The 25458-nt window shown below is 51.2% G+C and overlaps 2 protein-coding genes across 5 annotated transcripts in view; one reads left to right on the top strand and one right to left on the bottom strand.

Moving 5' to 3' along the window:
• The first annotated feature begins 885 nt into the window (after positions 1-885).
• Positions 886-2527, top strand: LOC114614367 (CAMPATH-1 antigen-like). Its single transcript, XM_028760012.1, has 3 exons — positions 886-1025; positions 2043-2263; positions 2295-2527. Exons 1-3 carry the CDS (start codon positions 978-980, stop codon positions 2401-2403), a joined length of 378 nt encoding a protein of 125 aa, XP_028615845.1. The 5' UTR covers positions 886-977; the 3' UTR covers positions 2404-2527.
• Positions 2528-3759: 1232 nt separating this feature from the next.
• Crybg2 (crystallin beta-gamma domain containing 2) overlaps positions 3760-25458 on the bottom strand; it is a 31151-nt gene continuing 9452 nt past the window's right edge. For 2 of the 4 annotated variants that reach the window (XM_028759952.1, XM_028759953.1), the window contains exons 4-22: positions 21324-23841; positions 20896-20943; positions 20702-20814; positions 20427-20556; positions 17631-17770; positions 16627-16753; positions 16274-16309; positions 15851-15987; positions 15585-15711; positions 15196-15335; positions 14982-15108; positions 14587-14619; positions 14348-14460; positions 8549-8678; positions 7262-7401; positions 6828-6951; positions 4951-5109; positions 4043-4202; positions 3760-3939 (exon numbers count right to left, since the gene is read on the bottom strand). In XM_028759952.1, coding sequence (XP_028615785.1) covers positions 3851-3939; positions 4043-4202; positions 4951-5109; positions 6828-6951; positions 7262-7401; positions 8549-8678; positions 14348-14460; positions 14587-14619; positions 14982-15108; positions 15196-15335; positions 15585-15711; positions 15851-15987; positions 16274-16309; positions 16627-16753; positions 17631-17770; positions 20427-20556; positions 20702-20814; positions 20896-20943; positions 21324-23841 — 4591 coding nt within the window. In that variant the 3' untranslated portion in view covers positions 3760-3850. Of the gene's footprint in view, positions 3940-4042; positions 4203-4950; positions 5110-6827; positions 6952-7261; positions 7402-8548; positions 8679-12828; positions 12936-13976; positions 14027-14347; positions 14461-14586; positions 14620-14981; positions 15109-15195; positions 15336-15584; positions 15712-15850; positions 15988-16273; positions 16310-16626; positions 16754-17630; positions 17771-20426; positions 20557-20701; positions 20815-20895; positions 20944-21323; positions 23842-25458 lie in introns of those variants that run through there. The other 2 variants (XR_003710295.1, XM_028759954.1) reach the window with 2 other exon arrangements.

Genomic DNA, 25458 nt, shown 5'->3' with positions numbered 1-25458 from the left:
ACAGACAGCTGTAAGCTGCCATGTAGGTGCCGGGAATTGAACCTGGATCCTCTGGAAGAGCAACCAGGGCTCTTAATCTCTGAGTCATCTCTCCAGCCCTTTGTTGCTTCTTTTTAAAATAATTTACTGGTCAGCAGAGTAATATAGGCCTGCAATTCCAGAATTCAGAGGCTGAGACAGGAGGATCCTGAATTTAAACCCAGCCAAAGAATGACTTAGATCATGTCTCAAAATACGTAAATTAAAAATAAGGATTATTGTTGCAGCAGGTACTCCAGAAGCTGCCTGCTTTCTTTCTTCCTTCCTTCCTTTCTTTCTTTCCTTCTTTCTTTCTTTCTCTCTTTCTTCCTTCCTTCCTTCTTTTTCTTTCTTTTCTTTTTTTTTTTTTTTTTTTTTGGTTTTTCGAGACAGAGTTTCTCTGAGTAGCCCTGGCTGTCCTGGAACTCACTCTGTAGACCAGGCTAGCCTCGAACTCTCGAACTCAGAAATCCGCCTGCCTCTGCCTCCCAAGTGCTGGGATTAAAGGCGTGAGCCACCACCGCCCGGCCTTTTCTTTCTTTTCTTTTTTTTCTTTCCTTTTCTTTTTTTTTTTTTTTTTGAGGGGGATGTGAAAGACTCATAGATTCAGCCTCAGGCCTGAGTTGTCAAATCATGAAAACAAGATTCCTTGCCCAGGACACACAGCTCCAAGTCTGGAAACAATTCTGCTGGTGTCTTCTTGCTGCTCTGTATGCTCTGCCTGTGCTGCTTCTGAGAACTCACAACTCATCTACAGGTCTTGGAACCTCAAGGTTAGTTTCATCCACCCCCAGGTTTGAAAGCAGGAAGCTCCCTTCCCCACCCCTAGGCCATCCTTCCTCCATGCTCCTCCCAGTCTCTCCTGCCTCCTAGTTCAAAAGCAGCCAGGTTCAAAGTGGCCTGCAGATTGCCCTGAACTCATTTCTCAAAGCTGCTACAAGAGCCCAGGAAGATCCAGGATGAACGGCCTCCTCCTCCTCACCATCAGTCTCCTGGTTGTGGTTCAGGTGAGGACAGTCCTTAGAGCCCCTACAGCCACCACCAGATCTCAGCAAGATGGTCTGGCCCGGGATCTGGGGAAGGAATACAGGTTCCTGGGAGGGGGAGGGGGGCTGTCTTCTACCGCAGTGACAGAGATAGATGATCGCCAACCGGAAACCAGGGATCGAGGAGGGCCTATATGTCTGGGTTGCTACTCCTCATAGGTCTATCAGACTGGCCTCAGAGAGGAAAACCTTATAGGGTGTCGCGTACATGAAGGTACTCAAAGGGTTCTGTGCGATTCTGCATCATAAGCCCAGCTGAGAAGAACTCTTTTTGAGACGGCTGGAGAGAGGTCTAACAGATCGACATAGGTGATGACAGAAGGTCCCCTGCCATAGTGAATCGTGGGTGTGCAGGAATGCAGAGACAGAAGTCTCCCATACACTCTGCAAATCAACTGCCACCCTGGGAGGGAGGCAGCCTTAGTGGCCCTGTGTACACAGAGAGGCCAGATGAACACAGCGAATGGAGCCAGCAAGTTCTTGATCAAGAACATCTAGACCACACATCAAAGGCAGGTTGGTGGCCACCAAAACTAGCTTGATTCCCATCAAGGGCAGTTTCAGTTACTGCCCAATCAAGCATCAAGGACAGCTTGTCGCTTGCCACTCCCACCCTGCCCTCCAGCCCACCCTCTGCCAGGGGCCGTATTCTAGGCCTGTTACGTGTGACACTCTCGACCACGCTGGACTCTTGATTACCAGGAGGCAAGGAAACCAAGGCTCTGGGAGGGGAAGCCCATGTTCAGGTTTCTGTTTTCCCTCTATGCTGGAGGATCTGTAGTCTCAAAAGTGACAGGAAGTTTCTTTGTGGTGGAAGAAATGACAAACACAGGGGCTGCCTGTCCACTGCCTGTGATAGGGCAGGAAGCCAAACATCCCAACAGGGCCTACGGCAGCCTAGAGTTGAAGAAAGGCAACAAAGGAGGACGAGTCCTCAACAGGAGGTTCGAACCCTACTGTGCACCGCTTCTCTTGCAGATACAAACAGGAGTCTTGGGAAACTCTACGGCTTCTGCTACTGGTGCTACTGGTGCTACTGGTGCTACTGGTGCTGCTACTACTGCTGTGCCTACTCCTAAGAAAGCTGCTACTCCTAAGAAAGCTGTTACTTCTAAGAAACCTGTTACTACAAAGAAAGCTGCTGCTACTACTGCTAAGAAAGTCGCCACCACCCACCACCACCCCAACACTCCCCCCCCCGCCACCACCACCCCCGCCCCCCCCCAAAAGAACCCCTGGGAAACCCCCAAAGGCGGGGGCCTCATCCATCATCAATGCAGGTGCCTGCAGTGTGCTCTTCTTTGCCAGTACCTTACTGTGCCTCTTCTACCTCGGCTGAGGAGGCTTGGCTTCTAAAGCCCCATGCTCCTCACCCCAACCCGGTTTGTGGGAAGGGTTGACCCCAGAGATTCAAGGAGGTTACAGTTGACAGCCAATGGCGAGAATGGCGAGGTACACTGATGTGAGTGGGGGTGTGACACCCAGCTAGGGGACAATAAAGTTATACGTATGCTTAGATGGGGCCCCATGTGTGATCACTGCGCCATCACTGGCCCGAGGAGGCACGTGTGCAACGGCATTGGGAGTGAACCCAGTACTGCCCTAGACTCTCAAGCCCCACACACCCCAGGTTCAGGGAATGCCCAGCCCACGACCTAGGTGTCTTCACACTGATAGATTCTGGGAAATCACATATCGTTTGTCTCTGTTTCTCTCAAAATTCCTGACTGGAGTACTACAGACGCAGAAGCATCCCATGTCTGGGAGGGTTTGCGGAAGGGCGGATTCCAAATTGCCTGACCATATGCTTTCAATCACTGGACTAGAGGATGAAAAGGCAAGGGTTACCACCCACACCCTCAGCCAGGGAAGGCAGGAAGGACAAACAGCTCCTCTAAGCACCTCCCCTCCTGAGCTTGAGGGTGGTCTTTGGAGCTACAAGAAGAGAAGAAAGCCCAGACTGGTTCCCAAGGGTCCTTGCCTCTGCGTCTTCCCAGGAACCCATGCCAACAGAGGATGGCAAAGCGACTGTAGCTCTAGGTCTCTGATATTCTGACCTGTCACTCAGCTAGGGACCCAGCCCCTTCTCCTGGCTTTTCTGACCAAGGCAAAACCTTCAGGCTTTGAAACTAGAGTTACAAGAAGCAGGAAGGTAGACTCTCCTATCTTTCTTCCCCTGCCCACTGTGATCTCACAGACTGAACCCTGAAAGTTCACCCTTGGATACATCCATAGCCCTGGAATACTTTCCGCTGCTACTTTTTTTTTTTTTTAAGACAGGGTTTCTCTGTGTAGCCCTGGCTGTCCTGGACCAGGCTGGCCTCAAACTCAGAAAACCCCCTGCCTCCGCCTCCCAAGTGCTGGGATTAATGTCATGGACCACCACTGCTACTTCTATCTGGCCTGGCCAACTCCTTCCCATCCTCGGTGTGTCAGCTAGGAGTCCCTCTTCCAAGTGGGACAGCCCTCCACTTCTGCTCCCTGAACACCCATCAGAGTCGTGTACTGCGAACTACAGTGGCTACCGTCAGAGAGGCAGAAAGGAGTGACACGCCAGACAGTGTGGGGGTCTGGAGCGCCCTCTGGTGGCAAGAGGAGGCAGTACAGGAAGATAAACTAACAGGAAGAGGAGGCAGAAGGGCAAGTGGACCCTCTCCACCCCCAACATCAAGGTGCAGAGACGCCACCAGCGGCATAGTAGAAAATAGCTTATTTCACAGCAAAATCTGTATAAAAGATTTCATCCCAGCAAAAGCCGCCAGCAGGGAACTGGTGATGACATTGGTTCAGAGTACACGGACAGTCCAGATCTGGGAAGGTCTGTCCTTGGTTGGTTCCCACAGTACCACGTGATCGCGGTCATAACCTCGTCCACCTGAGGGGAGTGGGATTCAGAGGTGGTCAGAGAGTGGTGCACACAGCCCAGCCCTTAGTCCCCTTTTGTGCACCCCACCCCAACCCCTACCAGCCTACATTACCCTTTACGTCCAGGATCTGGCCTTCAAACATCTGGCTGCAGATGTGACCCAGTTCATTGATGCTCCAGGTTTGGCGAGGTAGGCGACTCTCGGCCCATAGTACTACTTTGGAGCCTGGGCTAGGAGGTCCAATCACCTGTAGGCTCATGGTGGGGGCCACCTGAGGCCCCAGAAGATCATGAGATTTGGCATTCCTGACAGGAACTCCCCCATGCTCAAGCAATCCTTCATTTGCTGGATTTTTGTTATTGCTGCTGTTTTGTTTTGTCTGGGACACAGTATCTCTCTATATAGCTTTGGACAGTCCAGATCTGGGAAGGTCTGTCCTTGGTTGGTTCCCACAGTACCACGTGGTCGCGATCATAACCTCGTCCACCAGAACTTGCTATATAGACCAGGCTGGTCTTGAGCTCATAAAGATTCGACTGTTACTGCCTCCTGAGTGCTGCGATAAAGGGCATGTGTCCATGTGCCACCCTGCCCAGATCATAAACTGGTTTTGAATGCTGGCTCTTACAACTGTGGCCCTGGACAAGTCTCTTCATCCATTTTTAGATTTATTTTGAGTGTTTTGACCGCATGCATGTCTGTGCAACAAATACATGCCTGGTGCCCACAGAGGTCTGAAGAGGGCATCAAATCCTCTGGAGCTGGAATTAGGGATGGCTATCCCATCATTTTTTATGCTGGGAACTGAACTCAGGTTCTCTGCAAAAGCAACAGTGTTTTTAAACTGCTGTGTCCCTTCTCCAACCCCAAATACTAGGTTTTTAAGGATTTAATATAAGGAAGATGCATGAGCTCGCACTCTCCTTCTGGGTCACACGCGTGTTGCATCTAACTGGGCTGGGACTTCCCAGGGCACCTTGGCAAACCTAGGCTCAGCAGACCAAACTCCAGAACTGTACCTGGTTCTTCAGCAGTCCGTCTTCATAGTACCAGACGCAGCTGCCCCCAGCTCGGGGCTCGGAGACCACCACACGGCCTGCCTTCATGTCCTCCACGTGATCAGGAACTGACAGGAATCCCCCCAGTGCTGCATTCCACAGGCGGAAAAAGGCTCGGCGCTGATGATGAGGAAAGGCTGAGAAGCTGCAGTCAGGGATGCCCTACCACCCTCAACCCTGGACCCTCTAAGGGACCCACACTCCCAAACCTTCCCTGACTCCAAACTTTCCCCGACAAAGTCACATCTCTTTTACACACCCATACTATATGGGTGTGTAAAAAAAAAGCATAATTCTGTAACCATAGATATCTACACATGTGTTTAAGGACCCTGGCAGGTATACCCAAAGTCCACAAGGTGGCACAGTTTATAGAAGGCACAAACAATTCCACAGGTCTATGTGGCTATTACATATCATATCTGACATACAGATCCTCCCAGCCTGTTCCATACCAGCAACCTATGCTTGCTACAGATGTACACGCACTCACACACGCATGTGCGCGCACCACACACACACACACACACACACACAGACGCAGAAATAGAAAGAAAAATGCATGCATAGATACATGCTAAAGCTAAAAAGAAACACAGTGACACTAGATGGCCAGAGATCAGAAGTGGCTCTGTCAGCATTAGCAGGGTCTTTGTTCGTGGTGACGGTAACATAAAGGATGATGTAAGCCCCAGGTATGATCTGAGCAGTGTTTCCCGCTACAGCACTGCCCAATGGTTCTGCAGTCATCATTGACCTTCAGTCTTCAACAAACTCAGGACACAAATGCTATCCCCATTTTATAGAGGAGGAAACACCTGGGCGTGGTGACGCACACTTCTGATCTCAGCATTCCGGAGGCAGAGACAGATGGATGTTTGAGGCCAGGCTGGTCTACACAGAGAGTTCCAGGCCAGCTAGAGCTATACTAGCAGTCCACGAAGGTCATAGTGAGTTCCTGCTTTAATATATAGGTATACACACACATACAGAGACACAGACACACACACAGACACAGACACACACACACACACACACACAGACACACACACTCACACAGATCCATAGAAGAACAGTGCTTGCCCAAAATTGTGGATAAACTCCTTGCCCAAAATTGTGGATAAAGGTCCAGTTCCCTGGGCCTTTATCTCCCCACATGAGGGTTAGAGATATTTGCCAGGATTTCTTCTGACAATGCTGCCGTGAGAGTCTGTGAACAAGACTAAACAGATGCCCTCGTGCACAGACATAGATGCTCAGAAAGCCCTCGGGCACAGGCGTGAGCAGGCGCACACACATCCACATCTGCACACACAAAGCCTTAAACCACCTCCAGGGTATTCAGATGCATGGCCCCAAATAACAGAGGTGCAGACAGACTCTTAGGTGGGCATACGTGTGTTCGCATACACACTCACACACTCACATGCATGCACACGCACATGCGCACACATAGGCCACAGCCACAGCCTAGAAATATGTGCGTGAAGAGGAAGCCAACTTCTAGACAAGCAGGTTTGGACATGTACCCTGGCATGCAAGTTCTGTGCGTGAGATGATTTTCCGTTTGGGGTGAATAAGCTTATTGTATATATTGTATATGTTGTATATGCTGTGTATGCTGTATATGTTGTATATATTGTCCTTTAGGACAGGGCAATGTTGTTTTGTTTTCAAGTTAATTTAGGGAAAAATGACTGAGGTGACGTGCAAGAAGAGGATGAGGTCACTGTGTGACCTGACACCAACATCAAGTTTGGGAAACACAGGCATATGTGAGGACAGGTGCTCCCCAGGACAGGTACACCCCTGAGGCACTTGTGCCGACTGCTACCTACCTGTTTGATAGGGTAGAGGGAGCCTACCCTCTGGGTACCGCTGTAGGTCAGCCAGTTGGTGATCTCACAGCTTCCCACTAACCATTGGCGGCCCCGGAAGTCGCTGTGTTCACACACTACCCAGCTGTGTCCAGTGGGTGCCAGAGTCACAGAGGAACACAGACAGACGACAGACAGACAGACAAGCAGGGAGGCAGAGACAGATGGAAGACAAAGCACATGTGTTAGAACAACCTCTGCCCCCTCTTCTCTCACACTAGGGTGAGGGCCCGCAGCGGGAGGAAGAGGCTTTTGTGTACATTTGGGGTTTTCAAGGATCCAGCATCCCACCAAGGCCTGGGAGCCAGGGACCTCAGGCTGGTACCACCCCCTCCTTCCTGGTCTGGGGTCCCCATCCCACCAATCACCCACCACAGTTTGGAGCACACACTCACACGCCGCCCTTGACGCGCACAGACAGCACGTGGTTGTTGAAGCCCTCGGCTTGCAGACTTCGCACCTCCCCAGTCAGCTCGATCTCCTTCCCCTCGAAGCACTCCAGGCCAAAGAGGGACAGGGAAGGCTCTGAGAAGTGCTGGGGTTAGAGGAGAAGAGATGGGTGAGGCCACAGAATACCCAAGCCCAGACTGCCCGATGACCCTAAGATCCGTACCTTGGATCTAAAGGCCTCTGACTTTCTGAGGACACGACTTATCTGTGTCCTCAAATTTTCAGTCTCAGTGTGTCGACAGACTGGCACCAGCTCAAACTCAAGAGTCCCCCCCCACAGCTATATAGCACAGGCCTTAGCTTCCAGAGTCCTGGGATTACTGGTGTGTACCCCTGTGTCTGTGCCTATCAGATAGTTGGCACTCCTAAAAACTAATTGGCAGGCTGGAAACTTGGGGCTCATTCTGTATCATCTCTTGTTCATTTCTCAGAGATGGTAACTAATCATCACAGAGATTAATAATTGTTCTCCTTTATCCATGGGTTGCTGCAGGCCAGATCCTTGGTAGAGCAAGTTGTCCAATCCCAAGGCTCCAGAGCCAGGTCTAACTGTCCCTAGTGCCCAGTGTATGTCTTGGTGTGGGGCACAAGCTGTATAACCAAACAGCCCAGGAGAACATCTGCTCTGTCTGTTTCCAGCTGTGTGGCCCGGAACAAGTCAGAGTGGCTCTGGGACTCGTAAAACTTTGAAAAGGGTCACTCAGCAAATGTCAGCTGTTCTGACTCAACAGTACCCAGTCACTCCCCCTGGTCCCCACAGCGTTATCACAGTGTGCATGCGGCTTCTGTCAGTCTCTTCTCAGGAACAGCGTATAACGTCCACTGTGGATCACTGGGGTAGCCTCTTCCTGCCTGGCCCTTCTGGTCTCTCCTGCACAGCCATTTTCCCGGTTAATCCTGACAGCGCTCTCTGAATGGGCCATCACCTGGGCAAAAGCTGGCCCTGCCTCTTAGCCAGTCTGAGTGTCAGTCTGTCCCATTCCAGTAGGACTTCTGATTGGGACCCACCACTCTGCACTGCCACCTTTAGGTCCCGCTGTCTAGGGCTGGTGCCTCCAGGAACTATTTCAGTGAATGGCTGATAAACACCTGCCCAGTTGAGCACCTCAGGAGCCTCAGAGTCAAGGGCACACTGAGAGACTCTGGAAGCCATTGCTCACCCAGCCCACTAGGTGGTAGGTGAGACAGGGCACTCTCTCTACTTCTGTGGTTGATCTGGATGGGGAACTCACCAGTGGAACCTTCCGGAGAGAGCCCAGGACCGTGGAGGCCAGGCAGCCCATGGCCGTGAGGGTAGGGTACTCGCCTTCTGACACAATGTGCTGGTCTGCCTCAAAGTTTTTGTCCTCAAACAGGACCCAGCTGGAAGGGGACAAATAGGGAAAGGTGACGTCACAGCCTAGCTTACGCTACACCCACCAGGTACCCTGAGCGCCTGTAGAATTGATGGCCTTTGTCTAATCAAGGAGAGGTCCACGGTGGACAGATGTTACAGCAGTAGGGATCAAGGTCAGACAGAAGAATATAGCGGAATATTTTCCCCACAAGTTGGGAGGAGCTAAGGTGGGAGGAGTAAGGAGAGGAAGAGGAGAAGGAAAGAGAAAGACCTAAGGAAGAAAGATAAAGGAGCAATGGATGACCACGCATGTATCAAGAGAGCAGACCTACATAACAACTTATATCTAGGTTAGTTAATTGGTTAACACCTCTAATTGTGTGAGCATCTTGTTAATTGAGCATTACCAAACATATAAAGCTATTGGATAATCTTTAAACAATAGAGTCTCATTTCTACCGGGTACCGCGTGGATGGTGGGATGGTCTGGGCTCAGCCCAGCCTTGTGGAGACAGCATTGAGATTGGCAGAGCCATCTCCCACGCTGATGTCTCAAGGGTGGCAGGGCCGGTGTCTGGCCACCTGAGCCAGCCGCCTGAGCCGAGCAGCGGGGAATACACTGCCGCTTGTGGCTACAGGCCTTGTCTCGTCGGCAAGATGGCAGCAGATTAAGAACAAGCAGATTGAGTGCCGCTGATTTTAAATATCTCCCTCAACAGAAGAAAGGACTTAAGTGGAGCAAGGGAGAAAGAAAGAAAAGAAAGAATAAAACTAAAGGGGTGGGCACAACGGTGCCCGTCTGCAATCCAAGCACTCAGAAAAGCAGGGGCAGGCAGATCTTGGTGAGTTTGAAGCTAGCTCTTTGAAGAGAAACACAGCGCTCTGCAGGCAGGCAATCTGGCAGTGCTCTATCCGAGGGCACCCTTCAAACACACAAAATAATTAGCACATGCAGAAGTCTAGCCTTTCAGCACTGCTATAGCAAAGCATAGTGGAGACCCAAATGCTCACCAGCAGGGGACTGGCTAACACTGGGCCTGCTGGCTCCTCGGGAGGCTGAAGCAGAAGCAGAGGATATACAAGTTCAAGACCTGCCTAGGCAACTTGTCTCAAAAAAAAAAAAAAAAGAAAAGAAAAGAAAAAGTAAGAGCCAGTGAGACATCTCTGTGGTAAAGGCATTCACTGCCAAGCTGGACCCCTGAACTCAACTGCTAGAACATATATGGTGGAGGGAGAGGCTCAACTTCTGTCCTCCACATGTGGCCTTCCAGAGGTACCTTGGTTTAGAAGAGATTGAGAAGTTGGGTCCCTAAGCTGAGGTGAGTGTTCTTTTAAGAACAGGAAGGGTTGGGCAGTGGTGGGACATGTCTTTAGTCCTGGCACTTAGGAGGCAGGGGTAGGGGCAGTGGCAGAGGTAGGTGGATCTCTGAGTTTGAAGACAGCTAGCCAGGGCTATACAGAGAAACCCTGTCATGAACTCAACCCTGCAAAAACAGAAAATAGAACAGGAAGATGGGCATCTGGATGGCTGAAGGGTCTAAAGCCCCAGACTTAAAACCAGAAGAGACCAGAGCTCTGCTCTCTGTAGTAGAGGAGGATGCAGGAGAGGGGGAAACATGAAAAAATCGTTTTCTGGTATTTGAGTCACACAGTTTCACCTTGTTAGATGAAGCTGAGTTACAACAGGAGCCATGGAAACAGCTTCTGTCATTAAGACTACTAAGTTCCTGGCCAGGTGTGATGTTTGTGTGTGTTCTCCATCTGTTTCAAGCCAGTTGGCAAGCATCCTTTCCCAACCCCTCCCCTTCCTGCACTCCTGTGCGTACAGAACTGGATCTCTTCAGCTAAAACTTCTCAGGTTAGTTGCATAAATTGACCATTTGATTGGTTGACTTTGACAGGGTTTCACTATGTAGCTCTGGCTGTCCTGGAACTCACTTTGTAGATCAGGCTGGCCTCCAACTTACAGTGCCTTCATGAGTGCTAGAATTAAAGGTGTGTACTACCATGCCTGTTCATTTGTATAAATTTATAAACCTTTTTCTGTTTGTTTGTTTTTTTTTTGTTTGTTTGTTTGTTTTGGTTTTCTGAGACAGGGTTTCTCTGTGTAGCCCTGGCTGCCCTGGAACTCACTCTGTAGACCAGGCTGGCCTCGAACTCAGAAATCCGCTTGCCTCTGCCTCCCAAGTGCTGGGATTAAAGGCGTGTGCCACCACTGCTCGGCCTGTTTGTTTTTCGAGATAGGGCTTCTCTGTATAACAGAGCCCTGGCTGATCCTGGACTCACTTTGTAAATCAAGCTGGCCTCAACTTCACAGAGATCCACCTGCCCCTAAATTTATAATATTAAAAAGACTATACCAAAACAATGGAGAATTTAGACTTGGGTATGTAGCTCACTGGTAGAATGCTTTCCTAGTGTGTGTGAAGCCCTGGGATCAACCCTTTTCTTGCAAACAAATTCATAAGTGTTCCTAAAAGTTAAAAATACATAAAATTAATCTAACTATATACCAGGTTTGTAACATGATCACAGACAAAAATGATTATTTCAGGGGCCAAAGAGATGGCTCAGAGGATTAAAGCACTGGATGCTCTGGCATAGGACCTGGGTTTAGTTCTCAGCATCCGCATGGTGACTCACAACTGCCTGTAACTCCAGCTCCAGCCATCTGTCGCCCTCTCCTGGTTGGCTCAGGAACTGCATGTACATAGTACACATACACTGACATACAGGCAGGCAAAACATTCCAACACAGAAAAGAAAAATAAGTAAATCTTTTCCAAAAAGATGATTCTAAATTTCTTTCCGATTTTCTTTTTCCCATGTGTTCCAGGCCAGCCTCAAACTCACAACCCAGGCAAGGATGATTCTAAGCTCTTGTTTCTACTCTCCAAGTGCTGGGATTAAAGGTGTGTGCCTGGCTTTGTCTGTTTATTTTTGCTTTTTCGAGATAGGGTCTCAGAGCCTCAGGGTGGCCTCAAATTATGCATGACTCTCCTGCCTCAGCCTCTCAAAGGGATGTCCTACTATATGGCCTTCAAATGGCTTTAAAAGGTAGTTTTTGACTATTACCAACTACGTAGATGCAAGAGAATGTCCTGACGGCAAAAAGAAACAGAAAGACTCCCACCACCCCCAGTGACTCCACTCTGGTGTAGAGAGACTATCTTATGTCTGTATGGATGTGACACCTGTCAAGAATAAATAGGAAATACAAGACGGGACATCTGGGAGGCAAAAAGAATTCTGGCACAGAGCAAGGCACAGGAAGAGTCACCAGGGAATCTGTGAGGAGAATATAGGTTAATATACATGGGGTATTTTAAGTCATGGTCTGGTGAGAGTAGAGCCCAGCTATACAGCCAAGGTATTTGTAAATGTGTTTCAAGTCTCAGTCTTATTTCTGGGAGCATGGGGCTGAGAGGAGGAACCCGACTTAAGTTCAACACTCTGGGAGCTATACAAGCATTATAATTTTGAAACACTACGCATGCAGATTTGGGGTACTGATCACCGTCTCCCACCAAGGGAAACGGAGGTTCCTTGAGAAAGTTTTGATTCTAGATTTGGGCCAGACATGTACATAATCGTTTTGGGGGCATCATGTTGTGCCCGTGAAACAAGGATGCTCCCCAGACTTCTGGGGCCATGTCAAAAGGACCAAGGGACTGTGCTCCAAAGATGGGGCAATCTGAGCATGCCCAGGAAGACTGACTACCCGGATTGAAACATAGCAGACACACAAAGGTCTCTGTTGCTAGCTCAGATCTCCACAGTGAGGTCCTGTTTCAAAAACACTTTGTGATTAAATGACTGTGCTGGGCATAGTAACACACTCAGGAGACAAAGGTAGGTAGATCTCTATGGGTTCAAGGCCAGCCTGGTCTACATAGTGAGATGTTATCTCAAAATTTTTTTGTTTTCCTAGTACTGGCTCAGCAGTTCAAAGTGCTGACTGCCCTTACAGAGGGCCCATATTCAGTTCCCAGCACCCATCTCAGGCAGCTTACAAGCACCTGTAATCTCCATTCCAGGGGATCTGATGCTCTCTCATCTGCACAGGTGTCGATGTAACACACGTAAACTCACACAGTCACATTTGCATATAAATAAGTAAATGTTTTCATTCAAAGGAAGGAATAAATTTGGTAATTACCCTTTGGTAAAAAGGAGGTCTCACAGCTAGGCAACAGGAAGTTTATGTCACCATTATGTGTTATGTCACCATTACACAGACTTGTCAACGAAATCAGACAACTTCATCAAACCCCTCAATTTAGCTAAGAGAGAGAGAGAGAAAGAGAAGACACCAGGAAGTAATCAAGTAAACATGGAAAGATAGAAGATGGGAAATGTACAGGTAAAATTATTAGGTTCCTTCAAGCAAATATACAGTAGAAAACAAGGAAGGGAAGAGGATTGGTGGGCAGAACAGGATCAAGTCAAACAAGGCGGCTCCTGACTTTCACTGGGTTCTGAGCGCAGCAACTGAGTTCGCTGGACATAGGCAGGGTATGTGTATGTAGCTATGCTACTGACCCGTGCCTGTGTGGATCTTGTCTATAGCTTCCCCTCCAACATCTCCAATGCTGGGGATGGAACCCAAGGCTTCCTGTAATACAGGCACCTGCTCTAAGAAAAGTTCTTTCTTCTAAAAGGTTTTTAAATTACTTTTAGATTTTTGTTTTATCTTGTTTTTCAAAACAGGGTTTCTTTCTGTGTAGCCCTGGCTGTCTGGAAACTCATTCTGTAGACCAGGCTAGTCTTAGACTTACAGAGAACCACTTGCCTCTGCCTCCTGAGTGTTGGGATTAAAGGTGTGTGCCACCACTGACTGGTTACCTTTAGATTTAAAACAAACAACGACATATTTTATTTCTATAAGTGTCTAGCCTGTATTGACCTATAGCCAATGCAGTGGCCTGAATGCAGATGGCTCCTGTAGACTTGCAGGGAGTAGCTGGAGCTAGCATCAGAGACAGTTGTGAGCTGCCTGACAAGGGTTCTAGGAATCAAACTTGGGTCCTTTGCAAAAACCAGCAAGTGCTCTTAACCACCGAGCAGCCATCTTTCCAGTCTGAAAGTTTCTGAAATTTTGGTAGGGGCTCAGAATTCATTCTCATTCTCTCTCTCTCTCTCTCTCTCTCTCTCTCTCTCTCTCTCTCTCTCCCCCCCCCCCCCCCCGTGTGTATGTGTGTGTGTGTTTGGTGTTTGGGCATGCACACTCCACTGTGCAAATATGAACGTCAGAGGAGTTTCAGAACTGATTCTCTCCTTCCTTTGTGAGATCCTGAGACTGAACTTAGGCCCTCCGCACTTACTTGCACTGCAACTGTCCTTCCTCACTGAGTGTCTCATCAGCCTCGGATTTCTTCAAAGCACAGTTATAAATGGAACAAGACTTGTTGTTAAGACAGAGTGTCATGCAGGCCTTAAACTCCCTATGTAACTGAGCTTTAAATACATCTTCCTGCCTCTCCCTCCCCAATGCTGAGATTACGGTCATGTGCTGTCTTGGGGTTTTCTATACTATACTAATATCGCCACAGTTACATTTCACATTCAAATATTATTCTATGACTCAGGACATAACAGTTAATCTTAAGGAAGGAAATCATGTGAAAGGTGTGTCCCTTGCCCCCTTCTCTCGCCTCTCCCAGCACTTTGGGCTCTAGCCGATCCACCTGCTCACCTGCCACCGTGGACCCGGCATGACTGCGGATGGAAGGAAGCAGGCAGAGAGGCTTGATCATCCTCAAAGGAAATATGGTCCCCCAGGAAGTTGGGGCCGGAGAAAAGCTGAATCTGGAGACAGAGAAGTGAAGAGGTTAGAGTGAATGGTGAGGAGAGGGGCAGGGGTAAAGGCCAAGGAAAGTTTTACCACGAAGGCTGTGAAGATCCCACCGGATCTCCGTGCAGCCGCCTCCTTACCTTCGAGACAAAGTGAAGATCGCTCTCCCCCACCTGAAGGAAGAGATCAGCGCTGTGACTGAAGGAGGAGACCAGCCTCTACCGGCAGCCACTAAGATTCAAATCCTTGGTGGCTATCCCGCTGTCCAGCATCTACAAGCTCTGCCCCCTCCTAGAGGCCCCGCCCCTAATATCTCCATGCTCCTCGCCCCACCCCACGGCAGGGCACTGCTAGCCCCTTCCGCCGCCTTGGCCGGCCAATCACACCCCTAGTTCCCGCCCTCAATATCCTCCCGCCTTCATCCCTCCTGGCCAAGGCCTCCCTGGTCCTGCCTTCACTAAGCGGCCTGGGCTAGCCACCTGGCCCCGCCCAACGTTCGGCCACCCGAGGCCACACCCATCTCTCAGTTACCTACCTGCACAACTGGCTGAAGGGAGCCAAGGGCGCAATTGCCGGAGCCCCAGTCGTCGCTGTTGCGGTACACGCCCTTCTCCAGGATGTACTGTTCGCCGGAGAAGCCGACACGCTCATAGGCCACCCACCTGCGGGGAGGGCGTGCGATGGGTCGGCGAGGGCGGGGTCGGCACTGTTCCTGGGCCCGCCCTGCGCCGGGGGCGGGGATTACTCACACGCCGCTGAGCACGTGGATGGCTTGCGTGCTGGGTCCGTGCTGCGCTAGCTCCACGTCCGGCAGTGCGGAACTCACCTCCACTCTGTGGCCCTGGAAGTCCATGTCCTCAAACAGCACCACGGCCGGGTCTCCAAAGTCCTGGGCCCCCGAGAGAGTCAGGTTTCTCCCATACCGATGTCAACCCGTTTGAGTGCCCAGACCTCAGGGAAGCCGCCCACCCCAGGGATTAGGTGTGAGGAATATCCTGGGGAAAAGCCACAGGAGGGAGAGAGACTAGCTCTTGGGGACATTCCGCCAGGAAGAACAGGCCGAGGGGTGCAAATTCTTCTCTCAAATTGTGCTATGAAATTTGGGGTGTGGCCAAACAGCCCAATTGCCCCTGCTCACCGTCCGGATGACCCGCAGGGAGGTCAGCAGCTCATCATAGCCTCCCCAGTGTGACCAGTCAGCATATTCGCCCTCTTCTAGCAGGTACTGGTGGCCCCGGAAGCCTTCCTTCTCGTAGCCTACCCAGCTGGGAGAAGGGGAAAGATAGGCCAAGACTCCCGTGAGTAAGACGGACACTCTACCAGACAGCCCCAGTCACTCTCCACCCTCCAAGGGTAAAAACCTGCAGGGACACGGCAGACAAAAGAAATCCCTTAAATCCTCACCAGCCCCCAAGAATTCGCAGGGACCCCACGGAGGTCAGCTGGGGACTCTGGCTGTCCTCAGGCTGCTGAAGGTTGTAGATGTCTCCACTTACTTCCCAGCTCTGCCCCTGAAAACCTGGGGCCTCATACACCACAGCCTGGATGAAAGGGGTGCCCGGGTGATAGATGTTGAGTCTGGCTTTCTAGGAATGTCTCTACAAAACACCAATCTGGAGCCCCCATCCTCTTTTTGAGCATTGCTACCTGTGTGCTTTGACTTCTGGCCGGATTCACACACCAAAGCCAGTGCCTAGTGAGCCCATCAGGCCTGCCATCCTAGGCCCTGTGCCATCTGCCCCTCAAGGACCCTATGTCCTCTCCTGGTCACAGTGACTACCACTCAGACACACCAAATACCCTTTGATCTGGAGTCTGTCCCCTTACCTTGGGTTCCCCTGGCTTCTCCACACTTGGGCAGCCCTGCAAAAAAGACAAGACTGAAAGGTTAGTCCAGAGGTGGCTACAGACAAATACGGCTGGGAAATCTAGATTTTCCTTGATCCTAAGACTCCTAAGAATTTCAACCCCATATTCCCCCTTTCCATCCTATCCACCCTGTGCCATACCTCAGGTTAATCCTCTCTCTCTCCTCCAGTCCAGTTCCCAGTAGGAGCTTTGGGGCAGTGAGTCACCAAGGAATCCATCTATGGTATTCCCCCATCTCCTGCCCACAGATGCAGGGCCACCCCAAATGGGACTAGGGACAGAGGGGCCTGTGGGTGTCCCATGCTCCTTACCAATTTCATGGGCTTTAGTGAACCCACACTGGGGCCTGATGTACCCCAGGCCTCCAATGTAGGGTATTCTCCAGGCTCTAGGATATAGGGAGTGTCTTCAAATAATGGTTTAGGGTATAGCAGCCACCTTGGGGGAGAAACAGAGAAGCCACTGAACTCCTTGGGACATAGACTTGGCATAGTGGGGCAGGTTAGAGGGGAGGAAGGGGTTTTGAGGGGTCCTTGCACAGGGAAAGCAGAAAAGACATCCCGAACCTCTCTCTATTCTAGAAGCTGGTCCTTGGTGTCCTTTCCTGTGGCTGGCCCCTTGCAATCACACAGAGCAGTCAAGAGTTCTTTCTTACACACACAGCTGTCTCAAACCCTAGAGGCTCTCCGTAGCCTCACAAGAAAGCCAAGCTACACATGGGCCCACCAGCCTCCTTCCTTGGTGCCTCAGAGTGTCACTGTTCATACTGGATCTTAAGTAGTCTGCTTCTAAGGGTCGGGCCCAGGAGCTCAGACCTGGTAAAAGTGTGCACCAACCACTGGGTAACTCCTAGTCCCAGATGACGTTGTATTTTTTTGTTTTATTTTATCTATTTATCTAGTTGTTTAGAGACATAGTCCAAGGTGGCTTTGAAATCCTGGCAATCCTCCTGCGGCCACCTCCCAAGTGCTGGGATTACAAGCATGTGACGCGTCACCTGGCCAGGCCTAAACTCTTGAAGATGTAGCTTTTTCATTCCTCTCACCACATGCTGTTCCCTCTTCCAGATAGACTCCACCCCCTGTCATAGAGTTAATAAATACTTCGGAGCGGCTTCTAACACCAGAATTACAGAACTGACTAAAACACGCAGACTGAGACATTCTTCCCAAGTACTGTGATTAAAGGTGTGCACCACTGAGTCAGGCCCTCAGATTGACTTTGAGGAAGGGAACTGGGTGTCTTATCTGCTCTGCGTCCCCAGCATGCGATGGTGCAGAAAATGTCAAGGGAATTCCAGGATGGCCAGACTCACAGTCCTGCATCGACAGAGGCAGATGCCACCTGTAGGGGTCTCTCCAGACCTTGAGAGTCTTTCAAGTCTCCAGTTAGTGTCACTGGCTTGCCCTTGAGGCCCTCCTCAGAAAACAGGCTGATTCTCGGGATGCAGTAGTCCTGTGAAAGGAGAAAGGGGAACCATTCAAGTACAAGCTACAGACTTCTCTGTCTCACCCACTCCCCTGCCTCACCAGCCTGGCAGGGCTCCGGGGGCTTCTGGGAAAGCCCAGCTGGTTGTCTGTTCAGAAACTAGAGGAGTGCTCTCTACAAGGCCAGCCAGCTTGACCTCAGGCCGAAGTCCTTACAGGTGCCTGCTGGACTTCTGAAACCCAATTCCCAACCTTTGGTGTCAAGGCCTTCCCTGCCCTGAGTGGCCGACTTTCCACTCTTGGGAGGGGTTGGGGGTGCAAGATGGATAGCCAGTTCCTGATTCCACCTTGACAAACAGTTCTGACCTTGGTCCAGACTGGCTTTTTGTTACTGTTTGGTGTGGGTGCTGTGTCTAGAATACAAACTCTCACACCTGCTAGGCAAGATCTCTTACCACACCCCATGCTCCAGGGTAGTTTGTTTGATTGGTTGGTTGGTTTGGTTTTTAAGGAAGAGTGTCATATAGTCCAGGCTAGCCTTGAACCTTGAATTCACAGTGTAGCCAATGTCGACCTTAATCTTACTGATTTTTAAATTGAATGTTTTTGATTTTTGTTTGTGGGGTGACAGGGCACAAGCGTACCACAGCATGTGTCTGGAGAACAACTGGCAGGAATAGGTCCTCTCCTCTCACCATGTGGGTCCGGGAGCTCAAACTCAGGTCTGGTGACAAGTCATTCCAACTGTGCTCCGCTCCCTGCTCCCTCCTCCCAACACCCACACCCAGCTGAGCTGTGCCTGGATCACATCCCAAGCTGCAGCAGGTTCCCTTTGCATTCTGGGTCTTCTTTCCTCTCTAGGACTATCTCCATGCCCTCAGTCAGATGATAATAAATCATCTGCATCGTGCTAAGGCCACATTCTACCTGATCTCATTTAGTCCCTCTAGGGATGGTCTCCATCATTCAACAGACAGGAAGGTCAAGCTCAGCAAAGTTAAGCAAACGACCCAAGGTCACATAGCTTATAAGCAATACAGCCGAGGACAGAGAAGGGTTCTGTTTAGTGTTGCAACCCAGCTCATCCCACAGGCCTGGCACACAGTAGGTGCCCACTCAGTGCTGAGTGAATCCAGTGATTCCAGTACTGTGTAACCTCAGAGCTCTTGTTTGTCTCCTGTGGCTCATGCCCTCCTCCACAGGGATGAGTTGACTGTGTCTCATAATGACTTGCCTGCCAACGTGTGTGTATCTGCAGCACCTTTGAAAACTGCCGTTCCTGTCTCCTAGCCTCTTGGCTCTAGGACTCCATCATCCTTACCAGAGAGAGCACAACAGCCAGGTGCTCACCTCACTAAAAACACCATTAGCTGGGTGCACTGGCGAATGCCTAGAATCCCAGCACCTGGGAGGTAGAGGCAGGAGGACCAACATTTTAAGACTAGCCTTGGCTACATGGTGAGTCTGAGGCTAGCCTAGGTTGACATCTGATCTTATCAATAATAATAACAATAATAATAAAGTACCCAGGCATGGTAGCTCACACCTGTGAGCAAAACATTGGGGAAGTTGAAGCAGGAGGCTAGATGCAAGCTCATGGACAGCCCAGGCTACATAGTAAATTCTAGCTAAGTCTGAGCTCAGTGTGAGGTCTTGTCTCAAACAAAAGAAAACAGAAACCCACAAACAAACCTCCAAGGATCTGATGGGTCCTGTTTCTAGCATGGTTGTGCCTCTCTCTAGGGGCTGATACTCTATGGTCAACTTCAGCATCAGTAGTTTGTAAACTCGTGCCCTGAAAACAAATGCTTCCCTTTCACCTTACAGACACAGCATCATGTTGGCTTTCCACACCATGCACCCATCTCTCAAAGATTACAACTGTGGTGGCTCACATCTGCCCTCCCAGCCAACACTTGGAAGGTTGAGTCAGGGGGATTGTGGATTTGAGACCAGTCTATTTTTCCTAAGGGCTAGTCTCACATTTGAGCCATCTCTAGGCTAGAAATCACTCTCCTTCAGGGCTCACCATGGTGTTTCTTCCTGGAAGTCAGAAGAGACTCCTAAGTTCCCAGGCAGGTTGATCACTCTCCCGGGCCCTCAGAGTCTAGCCAAAGGAGAATTCTGGAGGGAAACCTATGCCCGGTTGCCTGGTCCTGAGCCTGGCACATAGTGGATATGAAAAATGTGTGGGGTTGGCAAGATGGCTCAGCATGTAAAGGTGCCCCCTCCTCAGCCTGACAATCGGGGTTCAATCTCCAGGACCCACATGGAAGGAGAGAGGTGACCTTCACAAAATTTCCTCTGATCTCTGCCTTCATTCACGAGTAGGCATGCATAAGCACGCATGTGCACGCACACACACACACACACACACACCAATAAACATAATAAAATTTTAATTAAGAACATGAGACAGGGGAGTGCCTTTGAAGATATGGACAAGTCAATAAGTAAGCTCCATGGGACCTTGCCCAGAGTGGTGGGTGACTCTGGCCCATTCCTACCACTCTGAGCTGATTCTGATCTAGCACCAGCTCATGCTTCTCCAGCTTGGTTACCAGGGGCACAGGCCCCGCCCACACATCAGGGCCAGGAACTTAGAGGTACTCTGTTCTGACCCCTTCTGACCTCTGCCCCACCGCTCCCTGAGAGGGTATCACTCTAGGCAGCTGCCCACTCACCCACACAGCCCTCTTCAGGGAGCCGATGCCTTGGAGACACCATGCAGATGCCAGGGCTCTGAGTTCCACGTCTCCTTCAGGCAGCAACAGCTTCTGGCCCCGGAACTCTGGCTGTTCGTACAGTATCCAGCTGTGGACCCAGAAACCCCAGGGTCACGGGGCAGGAGGTTGTGCCCACAGACTCTGCGTGGCTGATGGAACTCGGGAAGGGCTCACTAGCTTCCTCACCCCAGATAAACAGCCAGGGCCCCCTTCCCTGGGCACTCCCCACTTACCAGCCTCGTATCACCCTTATGGAGGCAACAGGAGCCCACGCTGAGGCATCTGCAGTGTCTCCCCAGACTTCCCTGCCTCTGCCCTGGCAGCCAGGCTCTGAGAAGAGGATCACCTGAGAAAGCGTAGCAGGTGTCCTCAGGCCCTGTTCCTAGCACTGCCCCCTGCCAGCCTCCACTTGCCCCCAAGCGCCTACCTTTCCAGGCCTGGTATTCAGCTTGCCCTGGGTCTTCAGTGTTGGGCTCTGAGACAGACACAGGGTTAGAAATTTATGGGGTCACCACTTCCCCCACACTGCTTGCTTGACTGGCCTCCACCCCAAGGATACAGCAAACAGAGATTACACCATCGCTTCCAGTTCCCAGGGTCTCATCACCCTGTCCCAGGAGCTGGGAAGACTTTCCTTTCCCAGCTCCCAGGCTGTGAGAAGCAGTAAGCCTTTTGGAATCTATGCACTCGGCTACACTATCATGGACACTGAGGCCTCAATGTTGTGCATTGAGAAGTTCAACTAAGCTCTGATCCAATCCCCTTGCCTCCAGGGACCCAGTCCCCCAACACCACTCTCTTCAACCACCCAAGGGGAGGCCAGGTATTTCCCTTGCCCCTATAAAGGTCACTCACCCACCCTTCCAGGGGCTGGATAGGTGCTGGCTTCTCTGGAGGTGGTCTTCCACTGTAAAGCAATGGCAACTGTCCTGGCACCTTCCTGACCCCCGGTGCTCCATGGCGTGGCAGAGCAGATAGTTTTGTGCCTAGTGGTTCCAGGGCAGGGGCATCCTTGCTGGTTGGCACCAGATTGCCAAAGAGAAGGCTGCCTCCCAGGCGGGAAGTAGGCCGGCTGCTGGGCTGAGATTCCGGGCCTTGTCCGGCTACAAGCTTCTTCATCATTTCCATCGGAGAGCAGGTGACCTTAGCAGGCTTGGGTGGGTGGGGATCCAGGGAGGGGCTGGGCCCCGCTTTCTCCTGCCTCCGCTGGAGTTTCTCATCATCACTGAGATAGGGGTTCTCCAGCTCCTCCTCCTCCTCCTCCTCTTCCAATACAGGCCTCTCCTGGGGACCAGGTCCTGGCACACACGGGCCCAGCTGATCCTCTTCGATGGCGGGTAGCGTGGCATACATAGCCAGGTAGGAGGAGCGCGGGGCTCGGGGCAGTCGGTGAGTTCGGAGGATCTCGGGGGGCTCCATGCTCCGCAAAGTATCCAGGAAAATCTCCAGGTCAGCGGTCAAGGCTGCCTCCTCCTCGTCCCTAGATGGCTCTGAGGGCCCCTTCCCCTCCGTGGAGTCTGGGATGAGTTGGGACTCTATGCTGGCCTCTGCTCCCATTGGCTTTGGGGCAGGAGAGCCTTCTAGACTGAGGGACTCCTTATCCTCTGAAGAAGATGGGGCAAGGGACATGGCAGGGATCTGGAAACTTTCCTTTGGGGCAGGTGATGAGAGAGAGTTCTCTGGAGAATCCTGGACAGCCTCATCCTGTTTGGGGGTCAGGGGAGCAGGGGCTGTGGGGCCTTCAACAGTCTCTTTGCAAGGAAGGCAATGGGGAGGACTATTCTGAGGATCCTGGGCAATCTCCTTCTTGATGGAAGGACCTCCTTCCGCATCCTGACCAACCGTGGTTGGTCTGGAGGAGGAGGTATTGGGAGCACCGCGGACTTGCAAACCCTCTTTTGGGGAGTGGGAATGAGCAGGAACACTAGGGCCTGGAGACACCTCTTTCTGAGTGAGAGCAGAACTGGGCACATTCTCAGGGCCCTGAAGAAGCTTATTCTTTGGTGAAGCTGGAGCACAAAGGCTTTGTGAGCTAGGGACAGCCTTCCTCCTCAGAGAGGATGGACTAGGAGGTGGTTCAGGCATTGTAACCTTGCCCTTTGCCACGGGCAGGACGGGGGCCACAGGAAGCCCTGCACACCTCTCTTTCATATCCGGCAGGACATGAGAGGCAGACTGGGCTTTGAGGTGTACGGGCACCACAGGCTGCTCTGGAGACTGGGCCAGGGAGGAGGCACAGGTCTGGGACTTGGGAGAAGAGGGTGCTGGGACTTGGCTCTGAGGAGTCTGGCTGGGGAGCAGGACAGAACTGAAGGCTTCCTGAAGCCTTGAAGATTCCCCAGTTCTGGCATCCGAGACTCCACCTTGGTCTTTGACTGGGTGGGCTACAGGGATATCTATGTTCTGAGCAGAATGATCAACCACAGGGATGCCTCCTGGGGCCAGGGCTGAGCTGTTATTCTTCAGCTCAGTTGTGCTGGTCTCAAGTAGCTGTCCCAGGGTCGTTCCCACTGTGCCACCCGGGCCTGAGCCCCTTGATGTAAGCATAGTGAGTCTTGGGATTCGGCTGGCAGGGGGGATGCGCTCAGCGGGCACGAGGTTGCTCAACACTTCCAGGGCCTGGCTTCGGCTGGGTGAGCCCTCAACTCTGGGGCTCACCACAACTGCCCGGACTGTTCGGGTCACATTGCGGCCCCTTGGCATGGCCTCACCTGACACTGATGGTCCCACGCTCACAGAGCTACTCACTTGCCGGTCCACATGGCTTCCCACCACAGTCGTGGTGGTGGTCCTCACTGTTCGTGTCACACGCCATTCCTCACGATTCCTGGAACCCCCACTGGTAACACCCACACTGGGATGTGGACTTGGCTCACGAGGCCCAGGCAAGGGCACCAATAACTCAGTCCTAGCCATGGATCCCATGCTTGGTGGGTCGGTTCTAGGAACCTGGGGGCTACTGTCACCCCAATCCGAAGCCTCCTGCAGCCTCACCATTGGCCTTTTCTCCTTGGGAGGTGGAATATATTTTTTGGAAAAGATGGGCCCATGGCTCTGGAAGTTCATGGATCCAGGCTCCTCCCCAGGTCCCTGGCAATTGACAGTCTCTTCTTCCTTCTTAACAAAGCCATTGACTTCTCGACGGAAGCTGTGCTCAAACACATCCTCCTGTGGGGTTTCCATCCTGGCACCTGACACCAGGGACACTTTGTGAAAACGGTGTCTGCTCTCTTCCTGGACAGGAGGCCGTTGGCGCCATGTCAGTGTGGCACTTACCACTCGGGCCTCAGCTCGGGCCGGCGACCCAGCTGTCTCTTCCATGTTGGGCTCCAGTAAAACACCAGATGTCCTTGTCACCCTGTGGACTGGCTCCCTACCGATGGTAAAAAGGGAGAAAGATGAGCACCAGGAAGTAGAAGAAGGGATCCCTAAAGCACAGACCAGGCTGAGTAACCTCAGGCAAGTCATGTGACCCTTTGGTCTTTGTTTCCACATCTGTAAAATGGAGCCAGAGACTCTGACAGGCTTACTTCACCACTTCCAAGTGTTGCCCATTGTCCAGGTCCCCAAATGGTGAAAGCTAAGGCCTGAGCCCGAAAGGAGAAAAGAGGATGGGCAGCTGGCTCATTGTCTTATAGATCAAGGCTGGGTCTCTACCCAGGGACCCAAAAGACTAAGAAACAGGAAACAGAACCCTTCCCAAACTGTTTTATCTCTGTTTCACCAAGGTTTCTTACATTTCTTGTATTTTGGTTTTGATTGTTTTTGTTTTTTCAAGGACAGGGTTTCTCTGTGTAGCCCTGGCCGTCTTAGAACTCACTCTATAGACCAGGCTGGCCTCCAACTCACAGAGATCTTCTTGCCTCTGCCTCCCAAGGTTTCCTTAAAAGAGAAGCTGAGAGAAAGCATTTGGCCTCAAACAGAGCCGGATCTCTGACATCTCTCAATCACTAGCAGATGACCTTGGGCAGGTTACTTCTGCAGACTCCTGGAGGATTGAGTTCACACTTCATGGGGTTTGAGGTTTGTTAGGATCCAGTGAGAGGGGGGAAGGAGGGAGGCAGAGAGGGAGAGAGAGAACACAAACTAGCTTTACAAACTAAAATGCTGGCTCATGAAATTCCCAGTGTCCCCTTGGGGGTCTGTGGCTATATGTTGGCAATGTGCACTTGAGTCACATGGGAAGCGGGCAGGGGACAGAGCACCACTATGGGTCTCAGAGGACCCTACACATACCCTCAGCCTTACAACGCAGCATGTCACCTCAGATTTCTCTCCCCTGAAACCATTCTTTCCCCCTGGAGAGATGGAGAAATTGAGGGGCAGAGAGGTGCTGGGAGACACGTGCCACTGTACGGTGCCACTTGCTTTTATGTGTGTGTGTGTGTGTGTGTGTGTGTGTGTGTGTGTGTGTGTTTGACTGTATGCCTGTTGTACACCTCATGCATTCAGGAGCCCACCCTCGGTCTTCTTTAAGAGCAGTAAGTGTCCTTAACCATTGAGCCTGCGCTCCAGACACTCTGGACTGAGTCGTCTTCTCAGTCCTCTCATTTGTGTCCCTCCCTCATCTGAGTCCCCATTAGTTCCTTCACTAAACAGGGGAAATGAACAACACTTGCCGAAGCAGAAATCTGGGTTTGGGAATTTCTGTTTTGGTAGCTACACAGCAACCGTGTGTTGAGGGCACCCTCTGGGGCACCTGGTTAAATGCATTCCCTTTGCACTGTTTTACTGAGCCTGAATCCAGGGAGTCCAGACTTCATGAAGAACAAATCATGAGCTGCAGAAATGGTTCAGTAGCTAAGACTGTAATGCTGTGCCTATAGAAGATTGAAATTCAGTTCCCAGCGCCCGTGTTGGGCTGCTTCCAACTACCTATAACTCCAGTTTTAGAGAATCTGATGTCTCTGGCTCCCAGAGCACCTGTGCTCACATGCACTTAGCCATATACAGATACACACATATACAACCATATACAGATACACACATA

This window comes from Grammomys surdaster, unplaced genomic scaffold, assembly GCF_004785775.1.
Source record: "Grammomys surdaster isolate TR1022 unplaced genomic scaffold, NIH_TR_1.0 126313, whole genome shotgun sequence".
NCBI classification, from domain to species: domain Eukaryota; kingdom Metazoa; phylum Chordata; class Mammalia; order Rodentia; family Muridae; genus Grammomys; species Grammomys surdaster.
The sequence above is the reverse complement of the archived record's forward strand: the minus strand, read 5'-3'. Positions and strand labels throughout refer to the sequence as shown.

Bases quoted from the DNA above. Each gene is read 5' to 3' on its own strand.
- LOC114614367 (XM_028760012.1), top strand. From the start codon at position 978: ATGAACGGCCTCCTCCTCCTCACCATCAGTCTCCTGGTTGTGGTTCAG. The intron at 1,026-2,042 runs GTGAGGACAGTC...CTTCTCTTGCAG, and splicing joins GTCTCCTGGTTGTGGTTCAG to ATACAAACAGGAGTCTTGGG. The intron at 2,264-2,294 runs CGCCACCACCAC...CCCCCCCAAAAG, and splicing joins CACCCCAACACTCCCCCCCC to AACCCCTGGGAAACCCCCAA.